This window comes from Kogia breviceps, chromosome 12 (assembly GCF_026419965.1).
Source record: "Kogia breviceps isolate mKogBre1 chromosome 12, mKogBre1 haplotype 1, whole genome shotgun sequence".
Classification (NCBI taxonomy): Eukaryota; Metazoa; Chordata; class Mammalia; order Artiodactyla; family Physeteridae; genus Kogia; species Kogia breviceps.
The window spans coordinates 11,259,309-11,282,634 of NC_081321.1; the positions used below are offsets into that span (position 1 = coordinate 11,259,309).

General features: G+C 37.2%; 1 protein-coding gene across 2 annotated transcripts in view; it reads left to right on the plus strand.

Annotated features, from left to right (window-relative positions):
* Positions 1 to 23,326, plus strand: part of PTPRO (protein tyrosine phosphatase receptor type O) — a 229,785-nt gene that overhangs the window by 133,414 nt on the left and 73,045 nt on the right. For both annotated transcript variants that reach the window (XM_059081430.2, XM_067008763.1), the window contains exons 3-9: positions 1,701 to 1,859; positions 3,800 to 3,952; positions 5,586 to 6,029; positions 8,035 to 8,196; positions 11,688 to 11,884; positions 22,221 to 22,341; positions 22,680 to 22,873. In XM_059081430.2, coding sequence (XP_058937413.1) covers positions 1,701 to 1,859; positions 3,800 to 3,952; positions 5,586 to 6,029; positions 8,035 to 8,196; positions 11,688 to 11,884; positions 22,221 to 22,341; positions 22,680 to 22,873 — 1,430 coding nt within the window. The remainder of the gene's footprint in view (positions 1 to 1,700; positions 1,860 to 3,799; positions 3,953 to 5,585; positions 6,030 to 8,034; positions 8,197 to 11,687; positions 11,885 to 22,220; positions 22,342 to 22,679; positions 22,874 to 23,326) is intronic.

The following is a 23,326-nucleotide window of genomic DNA, read 5'->3' on the forward strand; positions in this document are numbered from 1 at the left end:
ATATGCTCTGATCCTCCTGTGTCTCTTGAATTTCAAAGTTTGACTATGGCTTTGATGTGCAGACTTCCTAACTCAGGGCATGAAAGATTGAGTGGACCTCTAACTTCTCTTTCCAGTACACAAACCCCTGGTAAGGATGTGAAACTGGGCTGCAGCAGTGGAAGAGTTATGGCTCTGTGGCTGCTGTTTGCTGTTGGCTTTCATTTTGTTTCTCATATCCAGAGTCAATAAGTGGATTGTGCAGACTCCCTGGGTTAGTAATTAGACTGAGTTGGAAGAAAGATCTTCCAATGGTTCAAGACTTCTTTGGGATTAATCGAAGAGAAATACTCAGCATCTTCAGGGCTTGATTTGCTGGTTTCTTTACATAACACTTAAGTGAGTTCACTCTGTTCTCCCTTTAAGTAGGAAAACCAAGGATGAGACAAAGATAAAATAGAAACATTCTAACCAGAAAACATTGAACGTAGTCTACAGGGACATGATCCCAATATATGCTGCAATCTGAAGGCCTTCCAACTTTTTTATAGATGTTGGCTTGTTTATGAGAAAATTCCAGGAAAAAATTAAGAATTTTAACATGTATTTTCAGTCTTCCCTGGATCTCATCAGTCAAAAGCAAATATAGGTTGAGATACTGAAGAACAAAATGAAAGATATTTAGCTACAGATTGAGACCAAGTAGGTAATTATTTGTTGAATGAACTAAGTCAATTTTGGTTCCTTATGTTATTGAAACTGAAATTTTCAAAGTATAAAATTTAAACTAAGGATATTTCATTTAGGCTATAGATGTCCAAGAATCCTCTCAATTCTAAAATTTTGAATTAAAATCAATTTTTCTATAATACAAGAGTTGACTCCAAGCCAAATTATTTAAAATATTTTCTTGAACGAAATGAATGCAAGTAAAACTTATCCAGCAGTTCCTACTGAAGGGTGAGGGGCCTCTGGCACTTTACAAGACTTTGGCTGTAGGGTGGGATGTGGAGGAGATGCAGACATACATCAATCACAGTTATTTAAAAAATGAGTATTTACAAAGTTTTGCGCTAAATTAACAACTCATGCAAAATAGAAATAAACATTTTTAAATTTCTGTAGAAAGAATAGTTTGATAAAAATCATAAACTATAATCCTCACAACATAGGATGGTTTGCAATGTTATACCTAACATTAAAAAAGTGCTAAATTCACACAAAGAAATAACTGATTATTGAAACATTTATCCTTGGTTAGAGCCAAAATGTATTTTCTGCTAGTCGTCTATTATTAATGTCAAATTTTCTTGGCTTGGGGAAAAGAAAAATGAACTAGGAATCTGGAGATACAGACTCTGCCATGTCCTTGTTAAATTACCTTTGACAAGTAATTTAAAGTCTGAGTTATCATTATTTTTATATGTTGAATGATGATATTAATATTTGCTCTTCCTAAATCTCAGGGTTGTTGCAAGAGGCAAATGGAAAAATGAATATGAAAGTTCTTTGAAAGGCAGAAATCACTATTTAAAATATGCATCATTAATTACTGCTAAGGAGAACACTCAACTCAGGAGTACTGAGGAGTTTAGTGTCTTACAGATAATAAAAATATGTGTAAAATTCTAATAGGTGTAATCCTTGGCCCTTCCAAGTATTGATAATGGCCTTTTGGTCTTTTCTTAATTCCCCTTTCTCCATTAACTTTCCTTCTGCAGAACCTCTTCCCGTAACCAGTGTTTCAATATATGACTATAAACCTTCTCCTGAAACAGGAGTCCTGTTTGAAATTCATTATCCAGAAAAATATAACGTTTTCACAAGAGTAAACATAAGCTACTGGGAAGGTAAAGACTTCCGGACAATGCTATATAAAGGTAAGAGGCAAAAGGAAGATGAAAAATGATGACTATTACTTTTACATGATTTTTGCCAAATGGTCTTGCTCTTGCTCTGAAGAGGTCTTATAATTCACTATTTGGTCATAAATGAACCAATAAAAATAGTTACTGATGCATGAAAATATTGTTATGAGGAGTCTTAGAAAGAAATGGTTAAGTGAGGTGCTTCTAAATTTAAGTTTGAATTTGTTTCCTGCACCAGACATGCAGGAATAATATTTGGCAAGAATAACATGTGAGTCACAATAATTTGAGTTTTTCTTACCCTTACGCATGACACATGACTCTAAAGAACCAGACATTCTGAGTGTGTTAGGGCACTTCTAGAACGGGGAAGATAGAGAGGTGCCTTTCACAAAGTTTCACTTGGAGATGGTCCAAGATTATTCTCAAATGCAAAAGACAATGCTTTTTAGTTCCTTTGTATATATTTATCTGTATGACTATCTAAATGATTGCATTAATATTCCAAAATTCGTTTCACTATTTTTACTGGCTTGATGGGATCTTGAGAGAGAGGAGAGCCTAGGGGAATTAATAATTTCTAAAGAACTCAACTTTTCAGGGGCAGAGGCAGGTCAAGAGGGAGAGGGATAGGGAGAGAAGGAGGGAGGGCCTTTGGGGACTGAACTGGGGAAATGTAAATATTCTCAGGACTCAGCACCATAATATTTATCTGCAGAGAGTATAGATGATGGTCTCAAATTTGACTAGTTGTAACTGGAAACTAAGTAGAGGATATGTACTCAACCACATGATATCCAGAAATATCTCACTTTGACTTGCTGCTTTTACAAACTCCTGAATCTTCCATGGATTTTTTTTTTTTTTTTTTTTTTGCGGTACGTGGGCCTCTCACTGTTGTGGCCTCTCCCGTTGCGGAGCACAGGCTCCGGACATGCAGGCGCAGCGGCCATGGCTCACGGGCCCAGCCGCTCCGCGGCATGTGGGATCTTCCCGGACCGGAGCACGAACCCGTGTCCCCTGCATCGGCAGGCGGACTCTCAACCACTGCGCCACCAGGGAAGCCCTCCATGGATGTTTTTTAATGAGACATTGTTTAAAATATATGCAGTGAATTTACAGAGTTTTTAAACTTAAAAAAAAAAATCAAATAAACATAAATAGACTCCATAAATTACTGCATTATTTTCAATGAAAACAGATTATCTGCAAATTAATAATTGGGACCTTATTTGCTTTTTGATCATATGCAAATATAAGTTCAGAAATAATTGAAAAATAGTCACTGAAACTTTTGTTGAGCTAAATGCCATCAGTTTAAAAATAAGTTAATTAATATGCTCTCTTTTTAAATTTAATTAATTTGAAATTATTTTTGGTTTTTCATTCAATAAGTGGTATTTTTGTTTCTCTCATTTCTTTCTAACTTGGATTGGATTTTTAAATTTATTATTATTTTCCAAATAAAATTCAATATTTTTATTTTCTTCTTTTTTCAAGCAGATCCTATCTGCCAAATGACAAACTGTTTTATTTTTAAAATAGGCTATATTCTACAAGTGAGACTAGTGAAAACATTTCTTGTAAAATTATTTTTTCCTAAGTCATAAATTGGCAAAATACCTTGGGTTTTTATCTTAAAGTAAATGGCTAGCAGAAACGTAATCTCTACAATTTCTATATGTTATCTTCTCCACTTAATACACCAAATGTTCTTATAATAAAATTTTAATTCCAATTGTATCCAATTCTTGCAGAAAAAGCCTTTCAGTTTGTGTCAAAAAAATCCAAATTTTCATCTCTAACCTTATATCAATTTTTTATTACTGACCATGCCAGAAGTTGCAGGAAATATTATTTTATGGATAGTTAGTCATAATTGTTCAGAACTTTCTAGAAGTGTGTGGCATTTAGGAAACTGAAATTTTAATATAATTGTTTTTTTTCCTCAGACTTCTTTAAGGGAAAAACAGTATTTAATCACTGGCTGCCAGGAATATGTTATAGTAATATCACCTTTCAGCTGGTATCTGAGGCAACTTTTAATAAAAGCACTCTTGTGGAGTACAGCGGTATCAGTCATGAACCCAAACAGCACAGAACTGGTAAGTCTTCCAAAGAATCAAATTAAGTGAAAAAATAATTAAATTATATGTTATTATATATATAATTTCTATCATTCTAAGGAAAATTCTGTTCCAGAGCTAAGAAAGAAAATAAATATGTATTTTAGTAACCTAAAACAAATTTTCTATCAATGTAAAAGGAATTGAGCAAAATATTCAATAAGAAAAATTTTAAATGTCAATGAAATCATAGATTTATAATCTTTGAATTAAAAAAATTGTGTGATACTACCAAATGTTATAATTAAGTAATTTAACTGGATCAAGTGTGCATCAGTTATTTTATAACCTGACAAAATACTCATATGACAGAAGAACAGATGTGAGAGGTTCTACTACAGATTATCAGATTATTAATTTTAGTAGCATCACTAATACGAAGCACAATCATAGGATGGATGGATGGATGGATAGATAGATAGATGGTATGTAGATGGAAGAATGGATGGGTAATATAAATATACACATACTAAATATCCATTGCCAATACCAATATGACTGATATTTTTTCATGCCTAATGTCCTCAAGTATTCAATAGGAATGCAGGAGACACAATTCCTACAAACATTGGGAATGTGTTATAACAGATCACCTCTGAGACCCTGCCATTCTGAAATTCTAAGATGTGTTGAAAAAATCTGAATTCTCATTAATTAGGCCAAAGCAAAGAAAATATTTCAGCTAAATTTTATTCACCTCACATCAACATCTAAGATTCTACTTGTAGTTTTCATTATTCAAGTAAAGAAAATAGTTGAGCATCTTTTACCTGGGAGCTGTTTAAAATACTGGGAGAGATGAAGACAAAGTCTGGTGAGATGGTTCCCTGTTCTCAAAAATGGTAGAGGTACTGCTGGCACTCATACAAGGCAGAATGCAATAATAAATATTATTAAAGAGGTACAAACTTCTATAACAGCACAGAGGAGGGAGAGATTCGTTTTTATTAGAAGTTCATAGAAGAGGTGAGAGTCGAGCGGCTATTTGCACGATGCATACAATCTTTTGCAGGTAGAGACCGTGCAGTGTGCCTTCATAATTTTCTACCCCTACAAAAGTATGATTCCATAGTTCATAAACTCATTTTGTGTGCATAGTTTTTATTTTAGAGAGATGAGGAGTGAAGCCATATTTCCAACATACATGTTATTGTTTCTGAAGGCAATTCAGACATTTAACTCTCTTAAGTGCAACTATGTCGTAGGGAGTATTTTTATCTTGATAGCTATAAAAACACTATAGTTGCTTTTTTTGTAAGAAAGATCTAGTGACAGAGACTCAGTTTTTTAAAAAGGAGATTGTGATAAGCTGAAAAATATGTATGTAACTCTACTTTGGAAGTGGTTAAATCACCACTTGGACAAGCATAGTATCACGAATTAATGTATCAATATTTGAAGTGTGACTGGTGATAAGCTAATGTGTGCACATTGTGTACAAAATCTTAGATGTATGTGTACCTGAAACCACACTTGTTCTTGATGTAAATTATCTATACAGTAAAACTAAACTCTACTTTCTAAATCTGCTTGTATGTTTGACTCATTAATAGATTAAATATTCATTATAATAGTTAAAAATACTTGAAAATGATAATTCTCTCTCTTACAGCCCCTTATCCTCCTCAAAATATCTCAGTTCGTATAGTAAACTTGAACAAAAACAACTGGGAAGAACAGAGTGGCAGTTTCCCAGAGGAATCGTTCATGAGATCACAAGATACAATGGGAAAAGACAAACTCTTCCATTTTACTGATGACACTCCTGAAATTCCCTCTGGCAACATTTCTTCTGGTTGGCCTGATTTTAACAGCAGTGACTACGAAACGACATCCCAGCCATATTGGTGGGACAGTGCATCTGCGACTCCTGAAAGTGAAGATGAATTTGTCAGTGTTCTTCCCGTGGAATACGAAAATAACAATACACTCAGTGAGACTGAGAAATCGACCACCAGCTCTTTCTCTTTTTTCCCTGTCCAAATGATACTGAGTTGGTTACCGCCAAAACCACCCACTGCATTTGATGGGTTCCATATCCACATGGAAAGAGAAGGTAAAGTAATAGGAAATCAGAGGAAATAAGTAATGGTGCAAAGGAAAGGAAATTGAAACTTTTAAAAATTATATTTAGGGCTTCCCTGGTGGCGCAGTGGTTGAGAGTCCGCCTGCCGATGCAGGAGACACGGGTTCGTGGCCCGGTCCGGGAAGATCCCACATGCAGCGGAACGGCTGGGCCCGTGAGCCATGGCCGCTGAGCCTGCACGTCTGGAGCCTGTGCTCCGCAACGGGAGAAGCCGCGACAGTGAGAGGCCCGCGTACCGCAAAAAATAAATAAATAAATAAAATAAAATAAAAAGTACATTTAGAAAGAAAGACTGATGGTAGCCAGTTAATATCTAAAGAAAGATGGTCAAGTAAAGGAAGAATTTAATTGAGTATCCAATGCAGACTGAAACCAGAAAACAAAAATGAACAGATTGGGTCAGAATCCGGTTTGGGTAGTTCAGACATTGCAAGTATAGGTAACTGTATACATTTCATTACCTGACGTTTCACACACCTCAGGTCACTGACGAAACTTTAATATTTGGAAAGATTTTGAATTAAGGTTCTAACCATCACAAATTACAAAATATCCTGGAGAAATATTCTGTTTTCCAGTACACAAATTTGTGAAGCATGCAGCAAAACAATCTTGCTGACAACCTGGCTACTTTCCCAAGAGTATCAGACCTGTGTCCTGCTTATCAAGCTACTCTTATTCCCCTTAGCGGGTGCCCCCTGGAACTAGCACCACTCACATTTTCCCAAAGAGAAGCTGGTAGTAGAATAGAAAATACATAGCAACTGGTATTTCCACTCTGGCTACTATATTATATATTATATTCACTTAGCAACTGAGAGTTATTCTTTATATTTAACCCACTAATTTATGAAAAGCAGGGCCACAGAATTCAGTAAATTTGGATCATGAATCATACGTGAATTGTTGTTTGGTAGGTTTTCATAGTTATTTGTTGTTTGTTTTGCTTTATGTTTTCCAGTCTAGTAGTTTGGCTAGCAAAAGTTTTGCCAAAATCGGAGATTAAATTGACAGGCTTATTTATAGGATAAGGTTTTCAAATCATGTAGTCTTATACATGATATATTGTTTGCCCCCATTTTATTCAATAGAATGAAATACAAGATCTGTGAATTCCTCTATACTATAGAGCAATCAGCCATACCCAAATAATCTATAACATTGAAATCCTTTGTCATTTCCAATTATTTGAGTCAAAATTCTTAACATTTGCCTGAAATTACTTGTATTAAAAAAAGTTCCCTTAATCTATCTTTTATTTTTCTATTCCTCAATATATTCTATGGAAAATAGGGTCTTATAATTCATAATTTTTTGTAATGCCTATTTCCATGAAGGTTCAATCATCCTTTTATCTGACTGTGGTGTGTTGTGTTATAGTCACCAAATGATAACAACTTCAAATGACTAAGCAGCAGGAGGTGGACTTTGAAGCAATGCAAAAGTCATTTTTACTTTTAAAATTTCTGAACGCAAACCAATGAAGCAAAAATATTACAAGTGTCAGAAAAATATAGCCAGAGGATTATTTCTAAATAGAGATAATTCAATATATTTTAAGACACTTATGGATATTTAATGCTACCACAAAGAACTTATACAATGTTTGGTACTGTTTTTTTAATCCTTTATATCCAAATGAGAACGTTGATTATTGCTATTTTTTCCTAACATTATACTTCTATTTTGTGTATATAATTTTATTGGTTGACAGTATGTAAGAATGCAGTATATATCCATCCCTAGTTTTATTGATTGGTGCACCATATTTTAATTTGGTTATTTAAAACTATTGTAAAAAAATAACTTGAACTCTTAGTCACCTTTTTTAATAGTAATTTTAGAGGTATAATTCAACTTGACAAAAGGAAGGAGGAAAAATAAAAAAATACTTTTTAAAAATTAATTGACTTCTATAGCCAAGGCTGTCCCAGATATCAATTCATATATGTTCTCTTTTTTATACTTGATTTAGAAAACGTTACTGAATATTTGACAGTGGATGAAGAGGCACACGAATTTGTTGCAGAACTGAAGGAGCCTGGAAAATATAAGCTATCTGTTACAACGTTCAGTTCCTCGGGATCTTGTGAAATTCGAAACAGCCAGTCAGCAAAATCACTCAGTTTTTATATCAGTAAGTACCAAAGAGATTATTTTGCACTTACAGAGGAGCTAGAAAAATGGAACTGGTGGGATTAATGATGCTCAGGCATCAATTATTCATCAAACCTTAGAGACTCTGAGAATTCTTCAAGATCATGAGAGGCCCGGATCCATGAGATTTTGACAGCAGGAAAATATATGTGTGTTTCAGAGTAGCAAACCTACCCAGGGATTTAACATGAGGATATTTTTAAATGATTGTGATAACTGAACATTTATTAAACTGACCTTCCACACTAGTGATAACAAAGTCTCCAAGGATGTGGACACATAGTTTGGGAAAGAGGACTTTTGTTTGAAGCCATAATGAAAATTGATATTGTTGGTCTGTGTGAAAAGTCTCATTAGAGTATTGAGCTTATGGAGCTTGAAAGAAAGAGAGAGATTCAAGTGTAGTAAGGCCTAGGTGGTCTCCAAAAGTTAGCCCAAGACTAAGCTAGAGCATCATGAATACTCCAATATCAAGTCTTGGGGCATCTTCTACCAATTCCATCAGGGATAATAGCAGAGCAATAACTAGCCTCTAAAAGCTACACAAATAGTGTATGTCTGTAATGTTTTTTGCTAATCTGACTATGCTTACCAGAAGTTTAGAGGGCAAAAATCAGTTTCCTAGCTTATCAGGAATTAAATGTGCCTCTGATCAGCAGAAAGAAGAACCAGAAGGGAATGGACAAAAGCTGAGTTCTGAGAAGGAAGATCACCACACTCTATCTCCTCCTTCAGAAGCAGATTACCGACTTTCATCAGATGATCCTCAAAAAGATGGACAGGGCAAAGAGGAGGAGGGCAGAGAGAAGAGCTCAGTTTACTTAGCAGCTTAAAAATGTTGAAAATATCCCATATAACAATTTTACTTAAGAAACCAAAAATGTCACCACTGGTGAAAAGGCTTGAAATATCCACTGAACATGCAGAAAAAATATCTGTGATTGCCTTGCATGTCTTTCAGTTATGGGCAATCTTTGACGTGACATCACTTGAGAATGAGAGCAAAGTTTAGATCCATTTCTTCCCATGAGGCTAAATATGTTTCATTAACCCAGAGGTTCCCTTGTCTGCCAGCAGAGATCCACCGCAAGTTACAGGAAAACTCCCACAACTCTTCTGGCCATTGGCTCTTCCCTTCTCTGAATTTCTACTGAGTTTCATAATGCACAAGACAAAATATGAGCTTATCTGAGTGTGGTATTTTTCTAGATGTATTTTATTTGTGTACATCCTGCTTCTCTTACCAAATTACAAAACCCTAGGCTGGGGTTAAACTCTTTGCTTATTTGTTAATTCTGTTGTACATTCGACAAATATTTATCGAACCACTTTCCAGTGTCAAGCACTCTGCCCTGTTCCTAGAGTATCCAGTTGACCAGAGCTGCTGAGAATGTGTCAGAATTGCTCAAACATGATTATTTCAAAAAGATGCATATTAATGTTCATCTAGGAAAATATAGGGCACTAGAAATTTTGCTATTTCTCTGCCAATAAAAATCTTTTTGGAGCTTCATATATGATGTTCTGCAGTAATGAGTTACTCAGGTGTACTCTGTATATGCCTTTGATTTTAAAAGGATACTGAATTTGTGTAGTTTTGAAGGTTTTACTCAGAGATAAAAATTAAGGTAGAAATTTACATTAGTCTCCCAATAGCCTCATGAAGGGAATATTTCTCTTATCACCATTTTTCACTTGAAAGGAAATACTGAGTCACAGAAAGTTTAGCGAATTGGTGTCAGAAGAAGAATTAGACTCTAGAAATATTTAATAGCAAAGTCCATTTCCATGGAGCCTGCAGTGACCTATTACCTTGGCTTGATTATCGCGTCAGTCCTAATGTAAAGCCATTAAGTGAGTGAATTCATTTTGCCTCCCCCCCACCTTCTCTCTCCATGCCCCCACTACCCCAGTAATCATCATAACAGTAATAACACTTCACATTTAGATAGTTCTCTAACACGTTATAATCTCATTTGATCCCATCAACAGTCCTGTGAAGTAGACTAATCAGAAAGTATCATGATAAGTTATCACAAAGCCCCAACCCAGGAGACAGGAGTTCTAAGTTGGTTCCCAAACATTACTAGCTCTGTGTCATGGGGCAGTTCATTCACTCTCTGGGCTCCAGTTTCCTCATCAGTAAAACAAGGCTTTGAAAACCTGAAGTCCTTTGCAATCCTGACATTCTATGATTTGTCCATTTGACAGATGCAATGACCGAGACTCAGAGAAGTTAAGTCATTTGCCCAAGCTTGCATTGCTAATAATGAACAAAACTGAGTTTGGGGCCAACTTTCCTATCTCCAGACCCATGCCTTTCACTCTTTCATAGTGATCCTGGAAGTTTCATGCAGGGGTTAAGAGCATGGATTTTGGAACCAGACTTCCTGTGCATGAATCTCAGCTCTACTTTTGCTATCTCTGCCTTGGTTTCCTCATCTGAAAGCGAAATCAATCCTAGTACTTATCTCATAGGTTAGTTAAGAAAATTAAAGGATTAAAATATGTAAACACATATAAACTTACAACAGAGCCTGGCACGCAGCGAGTCCTACAACTCTTTGCCATCATCATTATTATGATCATTTTTATTGTTGTTTTTTTCCCTTGCCCAATCAACCATGAGCCTGGGACTGCCCTCCCCAACAGAGCCGCTTTCTCCTTGCCCTCTCCTGGGCTCCAGGAATACAGCTTCCTAGGAGGGAGCTGAGAAATGTACACTAAGCAAATAAAAGAAGTTGCACATTTGCATTTTAACAGTGCCTTGCAGGAGATAATAATCACCTTAACATTTCTTGGGTCCTCATGATGTTGTCAGGCACTGTGCTAATAACCACTTTGGAAATTTAAGAGAACACAGCTAATGGCGGGCACTTTCAGGGAGATGTTTTATAATGAGGAGCCCACCGCGTCCTCAAATGATCAGCCAGGTTTCCGCCAGCTTCTATCATTGAGCCGCCTGTTGCCTGTTTCTTCTCTAAGGTAGTCACACCCTGCCTCTTTGATCGTGCTGTCACCAAATTTAAAATCTTCACGCGACTGTAGTAGAGGCTAATTGGAATCTCAACATAATTACTTCTAAAGACTGAAGATCCTAACAGCAAAGGAATTATAAATACTCATGAAATGCCACACTGCCCCACATACTGTTTGTTACAAGAGAAGTAAAGTCTCTCTGGTGAAGAATTTACCCGAATAATCTCAGAGGCACGTAACAACGGAAGCGGAGCTCCTGTCTCTCAGTAGAAGTGGCTTGGTTGCTGCTGCCAGGCTTAGGTCAATGGGGAGGTCACCCAGTGGACACTGTAGCTAAGCAGAGAATGTAAAGACCTGCCAGCCTGGCTGCGAGTCTTACTTGGAGTATCCCTGTAAGGGCAAAAGGGCAACAACATGATTTTGAAAACTAGAATCTTGTAGCTCAACCAGCTTCGGCGTGAACCCTCCCTTGTGCTCTGATTTGATGTCCAGGTCCTTCAGGAGAGTGGATTGAAGAACTCACTGAGAAACCCCAGCATGTGAGTGTTCACGTTCTAAGCTCAACCACTGCCTCGATGTCCTGGACGTCTTCCCAAGAAAACTACAACGGCACCATTGTGTCCGTGGTGTCACTCACCTGCCAGAAGCAAAAGGAGAGCCAGAGGCTAGAAAAGCAGTACTGTACTCAGGTAAAGGAATGGAAGGGCCGACTGGTTCACTCGCCTCTCCCCCCCCCCCCCCCCCCCCCCGCAGCCCAGCCTCGCGGGGGATGCAAGGGGGCCGCCGACGGCAAGAAGCTGTGCTGAGGTCTCCCGGGTGCATCCCCGGCAGTGTTACCGAGAGTGCGGGAGGAGCTAGGAAATCAATGCAGGAGCCTCTTCTATCACAGTCGCCTTCCTTTTCCCTCTTAGAACTACCATCTTCCTTTTACTTAGTTCCTCATTCAAGAGAATATACTGAATATCTACGATGTGCCGGGTCCTGGGATAGATGGTGGGGATCTAGACAATTCTTACACGTCTTGCTTTTGCTGAGTTTATAATCTAGTGGGAACAATGGTAAGTGAACATACAATTACCGCAGAGTATAAAATAAGGCCTAGGCTAAAAGTAAATGGTCGAGAGGCCATATGAGCTAACAGAAAGAAGGGCATGAATAAATATGGATTGGGGCAAGAGGATTTGGAAACTGCTCAGAAATTCCCCCAGGGGAGGAGATAACAAGGAAGCAGAAGATTTGGGGGAGGTTTTGTTTGCTTGTTTTATTTTTTTTTCCCATTGTTTCTTGTTATTTTAACTGTAAAAGAAGGCATGCTCACTGAAAAAAGAATTCAAAAATTTAAAGTACATAAAGTGAAAAACTACCCCCTCACTACTCATAACTGGAGAGTTTTGAAGGAGAAATAGGTGTTCGCGGAGCACAAAGGAGTGGGAGGGGCGAGTGGAAACACAGGGGAATCAGTAGTTCTGGGCGAGGCTATGGAATGAACACCACACCCAAAACACCCAGCCTGGGCCCCAGAGCAGACTTGGCTCTCAGATGCCCTAAATACCCACAGGAATCCTGGAGCCCAGTCCTGTTTTCCTAAAACCTGGATTTATTTTTTTCATAAGATCAAAGGTACTGATTCTTGGTGTCTTACAAACACAGTATTTTCTTGCCTAAAGGAAAAAAATTAAATTTGCAATTTGTGTGGAGTACACTGGAAATATCATACGCAGTCAAAAAAGATGTTTGCTGTGTGAAAGCTATTTAGAGTGTTTCCATTTATCCCATGAAAATTAGGCATTTAGTGTAATTCAAAGAGTGAAAATTTTTAAATTAATAAGATGAATTCAGGAATCACGGCCTTTGGAGCTCTTGAAAGCCTTAGAGCGCTGAGATAAGCCCAACTTGAAGATGAGGCTATCTCTCGGCTTGAATTAATGAGTAAATATGCTAAACGGTTTAAGTAGTAATCACAGCTCACTGAGAAGCTTATTAGCTTCCTTCCCTGAGGGTATGCAGCATGACTGACTCTACATTAATAGAGAATGTGTCCGGTGCCTGCAGGACATGACCTAGAACTTGACTGCTCTCAGGTATGGTTCTTCTTGTTCCACCTAATGTGTAAGTTACGTATCTTAACATAGAAGCCAAAGGCTAAAAGTGTAAATAGATATTGTATATTATAAAAGAACCAGAGAAGTCTGGTCTAAGTGCACTTTGACAATGGCTTCTTGAAATGTAGAAATGAAGCTGTTAAGGATTATAGGCAAGGAGGCCAGTATTTGAAGTGGAGGGTGGGAACTAGACCACTGTGCTAGGTGTTATCTCAATTACTGCAAGAAGATTGTGTTATTATTACATCATCATCATTACACACACACACACACACACACACACACACACACACACACACACAGACAAACACACATTTTCAAAGAAGGAAACATCAGTGCAAAAATCGGCCTACTGGCTTCCCTGGTGGCTCAGTAGTTGAGAATCTGCCTGCCAATGCAGGGGACATGGGTTCGAGCCCTGGTCGGGGAAGATCCCACATGCCGCGGAGCAACTGGGCCCGTGAGCCACAACTACTGAGCCTGCGCGTCTGGAGCCTGTGCTCCGCAACAAGAGAGGCCGCAATAGTGAGAGGCCCGTGCACCGCGATGAAGAGTGGCCCCCGCTTGCCACACCTAGAGAAAGCCCTCGCACAGCAATGAAGACCCAACACAGCTATAAATAGATAAATAAATTTAAAAAAAAAAATTGGCCTAGATTCATGTACCCATTAATCAAAGGAATCCAGAAGACATTCTCACCAGGATTGGTCTGACTTAGGTTATTTCTTGAAGCAAGCATTATCCAGAAAGAAAACAATAATAACATTTCTTTAGTTCTATAGTCAGTAGTACGGTGTTACGTTAAACAGAAAATTCAAAACGCAGCTCAAAAATAAGAGTGATTCCAAAGCCAAACACAGATGAATAATTAATCACAATGTTTCACTCTCTTATACTTTCATTCTCCTTACTTTTCCTCTACCATCATCTCATCACCAGTACCACAGGATCATTGCTGTATCGATTACCTAGATCATTCATGAGATTCGCCACTAATGTCCCTGCTCCTCCCCACAGCTTGATGGATTTCTGTGTTCTAGCGGGTCCTATGTGAGATGCTAGAAATAAGAACAAATTTGATTTGAACCTTGATTTCATGAAGCTTAGAGTCTGGCCTTCCATGTAGGTACATTGGTACCCCTTAATTTGAATTTTTCCTCATTACGTATATGTTCTTCCTGTCTGGTTTCTGTTTTGTGTGTGAGTTTATATGCAAATGTTCGTGGAAAAGGGAGTTTTGTGATGTAACCCTTCTAACAGCCATTGTAGTGCTATTCATTAATAACCCTATGTTGATATGTTAAACATCAAGCCAGTGCTCAATCAGTTTTCTATGAAGGACCCAGTCAATTCTTTGCAGTAAGTGTGCTTCTGGCATTTTCTCCAAAGACTCACACACAGTTGTGAATTTCAGAATTAAGAAGCATCATGTAAATATATGGATGCACAATTATTTTTATACGTGATCTGCTTGGTCCATAAAAGTTTGGTGACAATTTATAGGAATGTATAATAACTAAGTGACTGGACAAGAAATACTGACATGAGTGTAAATAGGAAAGAAAAGGTGGAAATGCTCACTTATTAACTCAGTTTAATCTTATTTTGATCAAGTTATTGGAAAAGAAATTTTGGTGTGCTGTTTCCTTACTTACATGTAGAACAAGTTGTACCAGTTCAAATTATACAATTTCTACTGTGTAGAATTATTGTTTAGTATTGGAAAAGTTTAACATTTATATAATATAACCAAAACTATGTTTATTCTTAAAATCATGATGAGACACAAAAAACTTACAGCATAGGTAAGTTGTCAACAATATTCTTCTTCATTGATTCATGCTCCTTTTTGTAGCAATTTTACACTTTTAGGTACTCTAGATGCCAAAAAGTTAATGAGTAATAAGAGTTAACTTTATTGATACTCTAGTTTAAAGATCCTAACACTCTACTAGGTATGTTACCTATAGTTTATCAATGAGGAAGTCAAGGTAAGAATTATTAAAAAATTAAGAATTACAAATAAATTCCCATGCTTTCAAGGTGTGGAGTCAGGATTTGATCTCAGGCAGTCTAATAGAGAACCTGTGTTGGTTCCACTAAGCAAAACTGTCTAGAATATCAGAGGCACTAATGGGCAAAGCAGCACATTTCTTAACCTATTAGTTAAACCATCAATTCTTATGCATGCCAACATTTAATATTAATAAATACATTTTACTCATCTGTCTGTTCACACTACTTTTCTCTATATGGTATTTTTTCCATAGCTAGAAGATTTTTTTAAAAGGAACAGTAGAAGAGCTCATCTAAATAGAGATGTTCTCTACATTATTTTAATGGGTCACAGTAGCCTTGCAAAGTGCTAAGTGCTGTTACCTTTTTTTATTGAAGTATAATAGATTCACAATATTATATTAGTTTCAGCTATATAACAGTGATTCAATATTTTTTTAAACATTTTTATTGGGGTATAATTGTTTTACAATGATGTGTTAGTTTCTGCTTTATAACAAAGTGAATCAGCTATACATATACATATATTCCCATATCTCCTCCCTCTTGCTTCTCCCTCCTACCCTCCCTATCCCACCCCTCTAGGTGGTCACAAAGCACCAAGCTGATCTCCCTGTGCTATGCAGCTGCTTCCCACTAGCTATCTATTTTATATTTGGTAGTATATATAAGTCCATGCCACTCTCTCACTTCATCCCAGCTTACCCTTCCCCCTCCCCATGTCCTCAAGTCCATTCTCTACATCTGCATCTTTATTCCTGTTCTGCCCCTAGGCTCTTCAGAACAATTTTTTTTAAGATTCCATATATACGTGTTAGCATAGGGTATTTGTTTTTCTCTTTCTGACTTACTTCACTCTATATGACAGACTCTAGGTCCACCCACCTCACTACAAATAACTCAATTTCATTTCTTTTTATGGCTGAGTAATATTCCATTGTATATATGTGCCACATCTTCTTTATCCATTCATCTATTGATGGACACTTAGGTTGCTTCCATGTCCTGGCTATTGTAAATACAGCTGCAATGAACATTGTGGTACATGACTCTTTTTGAATTATGGTTTTCTCAGGGTATATGCCCAGTAGTGGGATTGCTGGGTCGTATGGTAGTTCTATTATTAGTTTTTTAAGGAAACTCCATACTGTTCCCCATAGTGGCTGTGCCAATTTACATTCCCACCAACAGTGCAAGAGGGTTCCCTTTTCTCCACACCCTCTCCAGCATTTATTGTTTGTAGATTTTTTGATGATGGTCATTATGACCAGTGTGAGGTGATACCTCATTGTAGTTTTGATTTGCATTTCTCTAATGATTAGTGATGTTCAGCATCCTTTCATGTGTCTGTTGGCAATCTGTATATCTTCTTTGGAGAAATGTCTATTTAGGTCTCCTGCCATTTTTGGATTGGGTTGTTTGTTTTTGTGATATTGAGCTGCATGAGCTGCTTGTTAATTTTGGAGATTAATCCTTTGTCAGTTGCTTTGTTTGCAAATATTTTCTCCCAATCTGAGGGTTGTCATTTCATCTTATTTATGGTTTCCTTTGCTGTGCAAAAGCTTTTAAGTTTCATTAGGTCCCATTTGTTCATTTTTGTTCTGTTTTGGTTTTTTGCTGTACGTGGGCCTCTCACTGTTGTGGCCTCTCCTGTTGCGGAGCACAGGCTCTGAACGCACAAGCTCAGCGGCCATGGCTCACGGGCCTAGCTGCTCCTGGCATGTGGGATCTTCCCGGACTGGGACATGAACCCATGTCCTCTGCATCGGCAGGCGGACTGTCAACAACTCCACCACCAGGGAAGCTCTGTTTATTTTTGTTTTTATTTCCATTTCTCTAGGAGGTGGGTCATAAAGGATCGTGCTGTGATTTATGTCATAGAGTGTTCTGCCTATGTTTTCCTCTAAGAGTTTATAGTGTCTGGCCTTACATTTAGGTCTTTAATCCTTTTTGAGTTTATTTTTGTGTATGGTGTTAGGGAGTGTTTAATTTCCTTCTTTTATTCCAGTTTTCCCAGCATTGTTTATTAAAGAGGCTGTCTTTTCTCCATTGTATACTCTTGCCTCCTTTATCAAAGACAAGGTGACCATATGTGTGTGGGTTTATCTCTGGGCTTTCTATCCTGTTCCATTGATTTATATTTCTGGTTTTGTGCCAGTACCATACTGTCTTGATTATTGTGGCTTTGTAGTATAGCCTGAAGTCAGGGAGCCTGATTCCACCAGCTCCATTTTTCTTTCTCAAGATTGTTTGGCTATTCGGGGTCTTTTGTGTTTCCATACAAATTGTGCAATTTTATGTTCCAGTTCTGTGAAAAATGTCATTGGTAATTTGATAGGGGCTGCATTGAATCTGTAGGTTGCTTTGGGTATTACAGTTATTTTCACAATGTTGATTCTTCCAATCCAAGAACATAGTATATCTCTCCATTTGTTTGTATCATCTTTAACTTCTTTCATCAGTGTCTTAAAGTTTTCTGCATGCAGGTCTTTTGTCTCCTTAGGTAGGTTTATTCCTAAGTATTTTACTCTTTTTGTTGCAATGGTAAATGGGAGGTGCTTCCTTAATTATTATTTCAGATTTTTCATCATTAGTGTATAGGAATGCAGGAGATTTCAGTGCATTAATTTTGTATCCTGCTACTCTACCAAATTCATTGATTAGATCTAGTAGTTTTCTGGTAGCATCTTTAGGATTCTCTATGTATAGTATCATGTCATCTGCAAACAGTGACAGTTTTATTTCTACTTTTCCAATTTGGATTCCTTTATTTCTTTTTCTTCTCTGATTTCTGTGGCTAAAACTTCCTAAACTATGTTGAATAATATTGGTGAGAGTGGGCAACCTTGTCTTGTTCCTGATCTTAGTGGAAATGGTTTCAGTTTTTCACCATTGAGAATGATGTTGGCTGTGGGCTTGTCATATATGGTCTTTATTATGTTGAGGTAGGTTCCCTCTATGCCTACTTTCTGGAGAGTTTTTATCATAAATGGGTGTTGAATTTGACAAAAGCTTCTTCTACATCTATTGAGATTATCATATGGTTTTTATCCTTCAATTTGGTAATATGGTGTATCACATTGATTGATTTGCATATAATGAAGAATCCTAGCATTCCTGGGGTAAACTCCACTTGAACATGGTGTATGATCTGTTTAATGTGCTGTTGGATTCTGTTTACTAGGATTTTGTTGAGGATTTTTGCATTTATGTTCATCAGAGATATAGGTCTGTAGTTTTCTTTTTTTGTGACATCTTTGTTTGGTTTTGGTATCAGGGTGATGGTGGCCTCATAGAATGAGTTTGGGAGTGTTCCTCCCTCTGCTATGTTTTGGAAGAGTTTGAGAAGGAGAGGTGTTAGCTCTTCTCTAAATGTTTGATAGACTCTCCTGTGAAGCCATCTGGTCCTGGGATTTTGTTTGTTGGAAGATTTTTAATCACAGTTTCAATTTCATTGCTTGTGATTGGTCTGTTTATATTTTCTATTTCTTCCTGGTTCAGTCTTGGAAGGTTGTGCTTTTCTAAGAATTTGTCCATTTCTTTCAGGTTGTCCATTTTATTGGCATACAGTAACTTGTAGTAATTTCTCATGATCCTTTGTATGTCTGCAGTGTCAGTTGTTACTTCTCCTTTTTCATTTCTAATTCTGTTGATTTGAGTCTTCTCCCTTTTTTCTTGATAAGTCTGGCTAATGGTTTATCAATTTTGCTTATCCTCTCAAAGAACCAGATTTCAGTTTTATTGATCTTTGCTATTGCTTCTTTCATTTCCTTTTCATTTATTGCTGATCTGATCTTTATGATTTCTTTCCTTCTGCTAATTTTGGAGCTTTTTTGTTCTTCTTTCTCTAATTGCTTTAGGTGTAACGTTAGGTTGTTTATTTGAGATGTTTCTTGTTTCTTGAGGTAGGCTTGTATTGCTATAAACTTCCCTCTTAGAACTGCTTTTGCTGCTTCCCATAGGTTTTGGGTCATTGTGTTTTCATTGTCATCTGTTTCTAGGTACTTTTTTATTTCTTCAGTGATCTCTTGGTTATTTAGTTGTGTATTGTTTAGCCTCCATGTTTGTTTGTATTTCTTACAGTTTTCTTCCTGTAACACAACCATAGTGTTGTGGTCGGAAAAGATACTTGATACAATTTCTATTTTCTTAAATTTACCAAGGCTTGATTTGTGACCCAAGATATGCTCTCTCCTGGAGAATGTTCCATGAGTACTTGAGAAGAAAGTGTATTCTGTTGTTTTTGGATGGAATGTCCTATAAATATCAATTAAGTCCATCCTGTTTAATGTGTCATTTAAAGGTTGTGTTTCCTTATTTACTTTCATTTTGGATGATCTGTCCATTGGTGAAAGTGGGGTGTTAATGTCCCCTACTATGATTGTCTTACTGTCGATTTCCCCTATTATGGCTTTTAGCATTTGCCTTATGTATTGAGGTGCTCCTGTGTTGGGTGCATAAATATTTACAATTGTTATATCTTCTTCTTGGATTTATCCCATGATCATTATGTGGTGTCCTTCTTTGTCTCTTGTAATAGCCTTTAATTTAAAGTCTATTTTGTCTGATATGAGAATTGCCCCTCCAACTTTCTTTTGATTTCCATTTGCACAGAATATCTTTTTCCATCCCCTTACTTTCAGTCTGTATGTGTCCCTAGGTCTGAAGAGGTTCTCTTGTAGATGGCATATGTAGAGGTCTTGTTTTTGTTTCCATTCATCCAGTCTATGTCTTTTGGTTGGAGCTTTTAATCCATTTACATTTAAGGTAATTATCGATATGTATGTTCCTATTACTATTTTCTTAATTGTTTTGTTCGTTATTGTAGGTCTTTTTCTTCTCTTGTGTTTCCTGCCTAGAGAAGTTCCTTTAACATTTGTTGTAAAGCTGGTTTGGTGGTGCTGAATTCTCTTAACTTCTGCATATATGTAAAGATTTTTAATTTCTCTGTCAGATCTGAATGAGATCCTTGCTTGGTAGAGTAATCTTGGTTGTAGGTTTTTCTCTTTCATCACTTTAAATATGTCCTGTGACTCACTTCTGGCTTGCAGAGTTTCTGCTGAAAAATCAGTTGTTAACCTTATGGGGATTCCCTCGTATGTTATTTGTTGTTTTTCCCTTGCTGCTTTCAATATTTTTTCTTTGTTTTTAATTTTTGATAGTTTGATTCATATGTGTCTCAGCGTTTCTCTTTGGGTTTATCCTGTATGGTACTCTCTATGCTTCCTGGACTTGATTGACTATTTCCTTTCCCATATTAGGGAAGTTTTCCACTATAATCTATTCAAATATTTTCTAAGACCCTTTCTTTTTCTCTTCTTCTTCTGGGACCCTTATAATTCAAATGTTGGTGTGTTTAATGTCCCAGAGGTCTCTCTGACTGTCCTCAATTCTTTTCATTCTTTTTTCTTTATTCTGCTCCCTGGCAGTTATTTCTACCATTTTTTCTTCCAGCTCACTTATCCGTTCTTCTGCCTCAGTTATTTTGTTATTGATTCCTTCTAGAGTAGTTTTAATATCAGTAATTGTGTCATTCATCACTGTTTATTTGCTCTTTAGTTCTTCTAGATCCTTTTAAAATGTTTCTTGTATTTTCTCCATTCTGTTTCTGAGATTTTGGATCATCTTTACTATCATTAATCTGAATTCTTTTTCAGTTAGCTTACCTATTTCATCTTCTTTTGGGGGGGGGGTCTTGTAGGTTTTTACCTTGATTTTTTGTCTGTAACAAATTTTTTTGTCTTTTTTTTTTTTTGATGTGTGGTGCTGTATTCCTGTCTTACTGGTTGTTTGGCCTGGAGTTTGCAGGCAGTTGGATAGAGGTGGGTCTCGGTGCTGAGATGAGGACCTCTGGGAGGCCTTACTCCGATTGATATTCCCTGGGCTCTGAGGTTCTCCTTTTGGTCCAGCAGTTTAGACTCAGAGCTTCCACCACAAGAACTTGGGTCTGACCTCCAGCCTGGAAACCAAGATCCCGCAAGCCGGTTGCTGGGCATTCCTCCTGTTCCCTTAGGTGTCCATGGTCCCCCACTGGTGCCTGGTAAGTGCCCTAGTTGTGAGGATACGTGAATTCCACATCCTCCTAGTATGCCATCTTGACTCCCAGAATTAGCTTTTCTTTATATGTCTGGTAGAATTCCCCTGTGAAACCATCAAGTCCTGGGCTTTTGTTTTTGTTTGCTAGGAGTTTTTTTTTTTTTTTTAATTACAAATTCAATTTCACTACTAGTAATCAGTCTGTTCAGATTATCTGTTTCTTCCTGATTCATTCTTGGCAGGTTGTCACAGTAGCCTTGCAAAGTGCTTACTGCTGTATCTTGCTGCTTGGACTGTGTCATGGATTAGAGGTCACAATGCTAGGCTTCCAGTCCCAACACTGATCTAGATATGTGATCTTGGCTATTCTCTAGCTTTACTTTGTTGATCTGTTAAATGAGAGATTTGGACTAGATAATCTCTGAGGTCTTTTCCATCACTATAATTAAATATTATATGCTTCTAAGTGATGAGAGTCTAAAGACATTCCTGCACTGATCTTTGCATATAATCAGCTGACACTATAATTTAGGATGTCAGACTATCCTATGTTATTCCTGATTTGATTATGGTTAGAGGCTGATGTGTTTCTAGTGTACACAGTTACAATTGACATTGATGGTTATAAGGCAGTTCACGGGGCTTATTAAATCTAGCCTTAGAATTTGAATGATCTGGGTTTCCTCCAGTGCTCATATAAACTATATATCATCGTAATTTTGAAATTTGACCTTCCTCAACATAAGTAAAGGCTTCTGGATTTCAGAGGCATTTGTGATTTCACAAAGTGTCCCTGAATACGATGTTAGCCTCTGTGTCACATTCTGAAAGCCCAGCTCTAAATAAATCTTATTGGGTGTTTGGTTTGAAGGTGAACTCAAGCAAATCTATTATTGAAAATCTGGTTCCTGGTGCCCAGTACCAGGTTGTGATGTACCTAAGAAAAGGCCCTTTGATTGGACCACCTTCAGACCCTGTGACATTTGCTATTGGTAAGTTGCCAGCCACAAGTATAATACCTTTATCAGAGTACTATTTGGAGGGGTGCAATTTCTAAGCTCAAATCATTATCATCATTTATGGGAGGTCCATACTTTTTCACCCAATATTCAACCTTCAGAGTAATTAATGATTACAATTGTATACCTGGAAGCCATCCTTAGCATCCATTACTTGGGAAAAAGAAAATCTCAGGCAAATATTTTTAGTTTTTAGTGATTGTATCAGAAGAGTGAAAAATCTAGTTATTAAGTAGCAGTGTGAAGCCATTGCTAAGATATTAAACATTCCTTCTTGACTTTCTTTTTTCACTCCCCTCCCTTCTTCTTAGTTCCAACTGGAATAAAGGATTTAATGCTCTATCCCTTGGGTCCTACAGCAGTGGTTTTGAGCTGGACCAGACCTTATTTAGGAGTGTTCAGAAAATATGTGGTTGAAATGTTTTATTTCAACCCTACAACAATGACATCAGAATGGACAACTTACTATGAAATAGCAGCGACTGTCTCCTTGACTGCATCAGTGGTAATCTTTCCTTAACCAGCTGTCACATTTTTCTGTGTCAACAGACATGCTTTCATGTACCAAATGTGTCTGCAAAACTTATTATGTATTATGTAAATTAGACCATTTTGTAAATACACACAGGTAGCTTGCTACTGTCAAGGTTTGGGGTTGTTTTTGCTTTTAAATTTTTGTTGTTTTTTGAGAAAGAGAGAGAGAGAATTATGTGAAACTAACTTTCACTCTTGAGTGTATTTGCTAATTCACATTTTAGTAGACCTACCAAGTGCTTATTGTTTCTCTCTGCTCCTAAGGAAAAAACCACAGGAGATTTCCTCTAGTCATTCAATAATTAGTTGACACTGCTTAACTCTATTGATGGCTCTTCTTGACATTGAAAAATCAGTTAAATACCAATAATGTCAGGCCCTTAGAGGATGTTCTTCAAGAGAGCAGGAAAAGATTGCTCTTTCT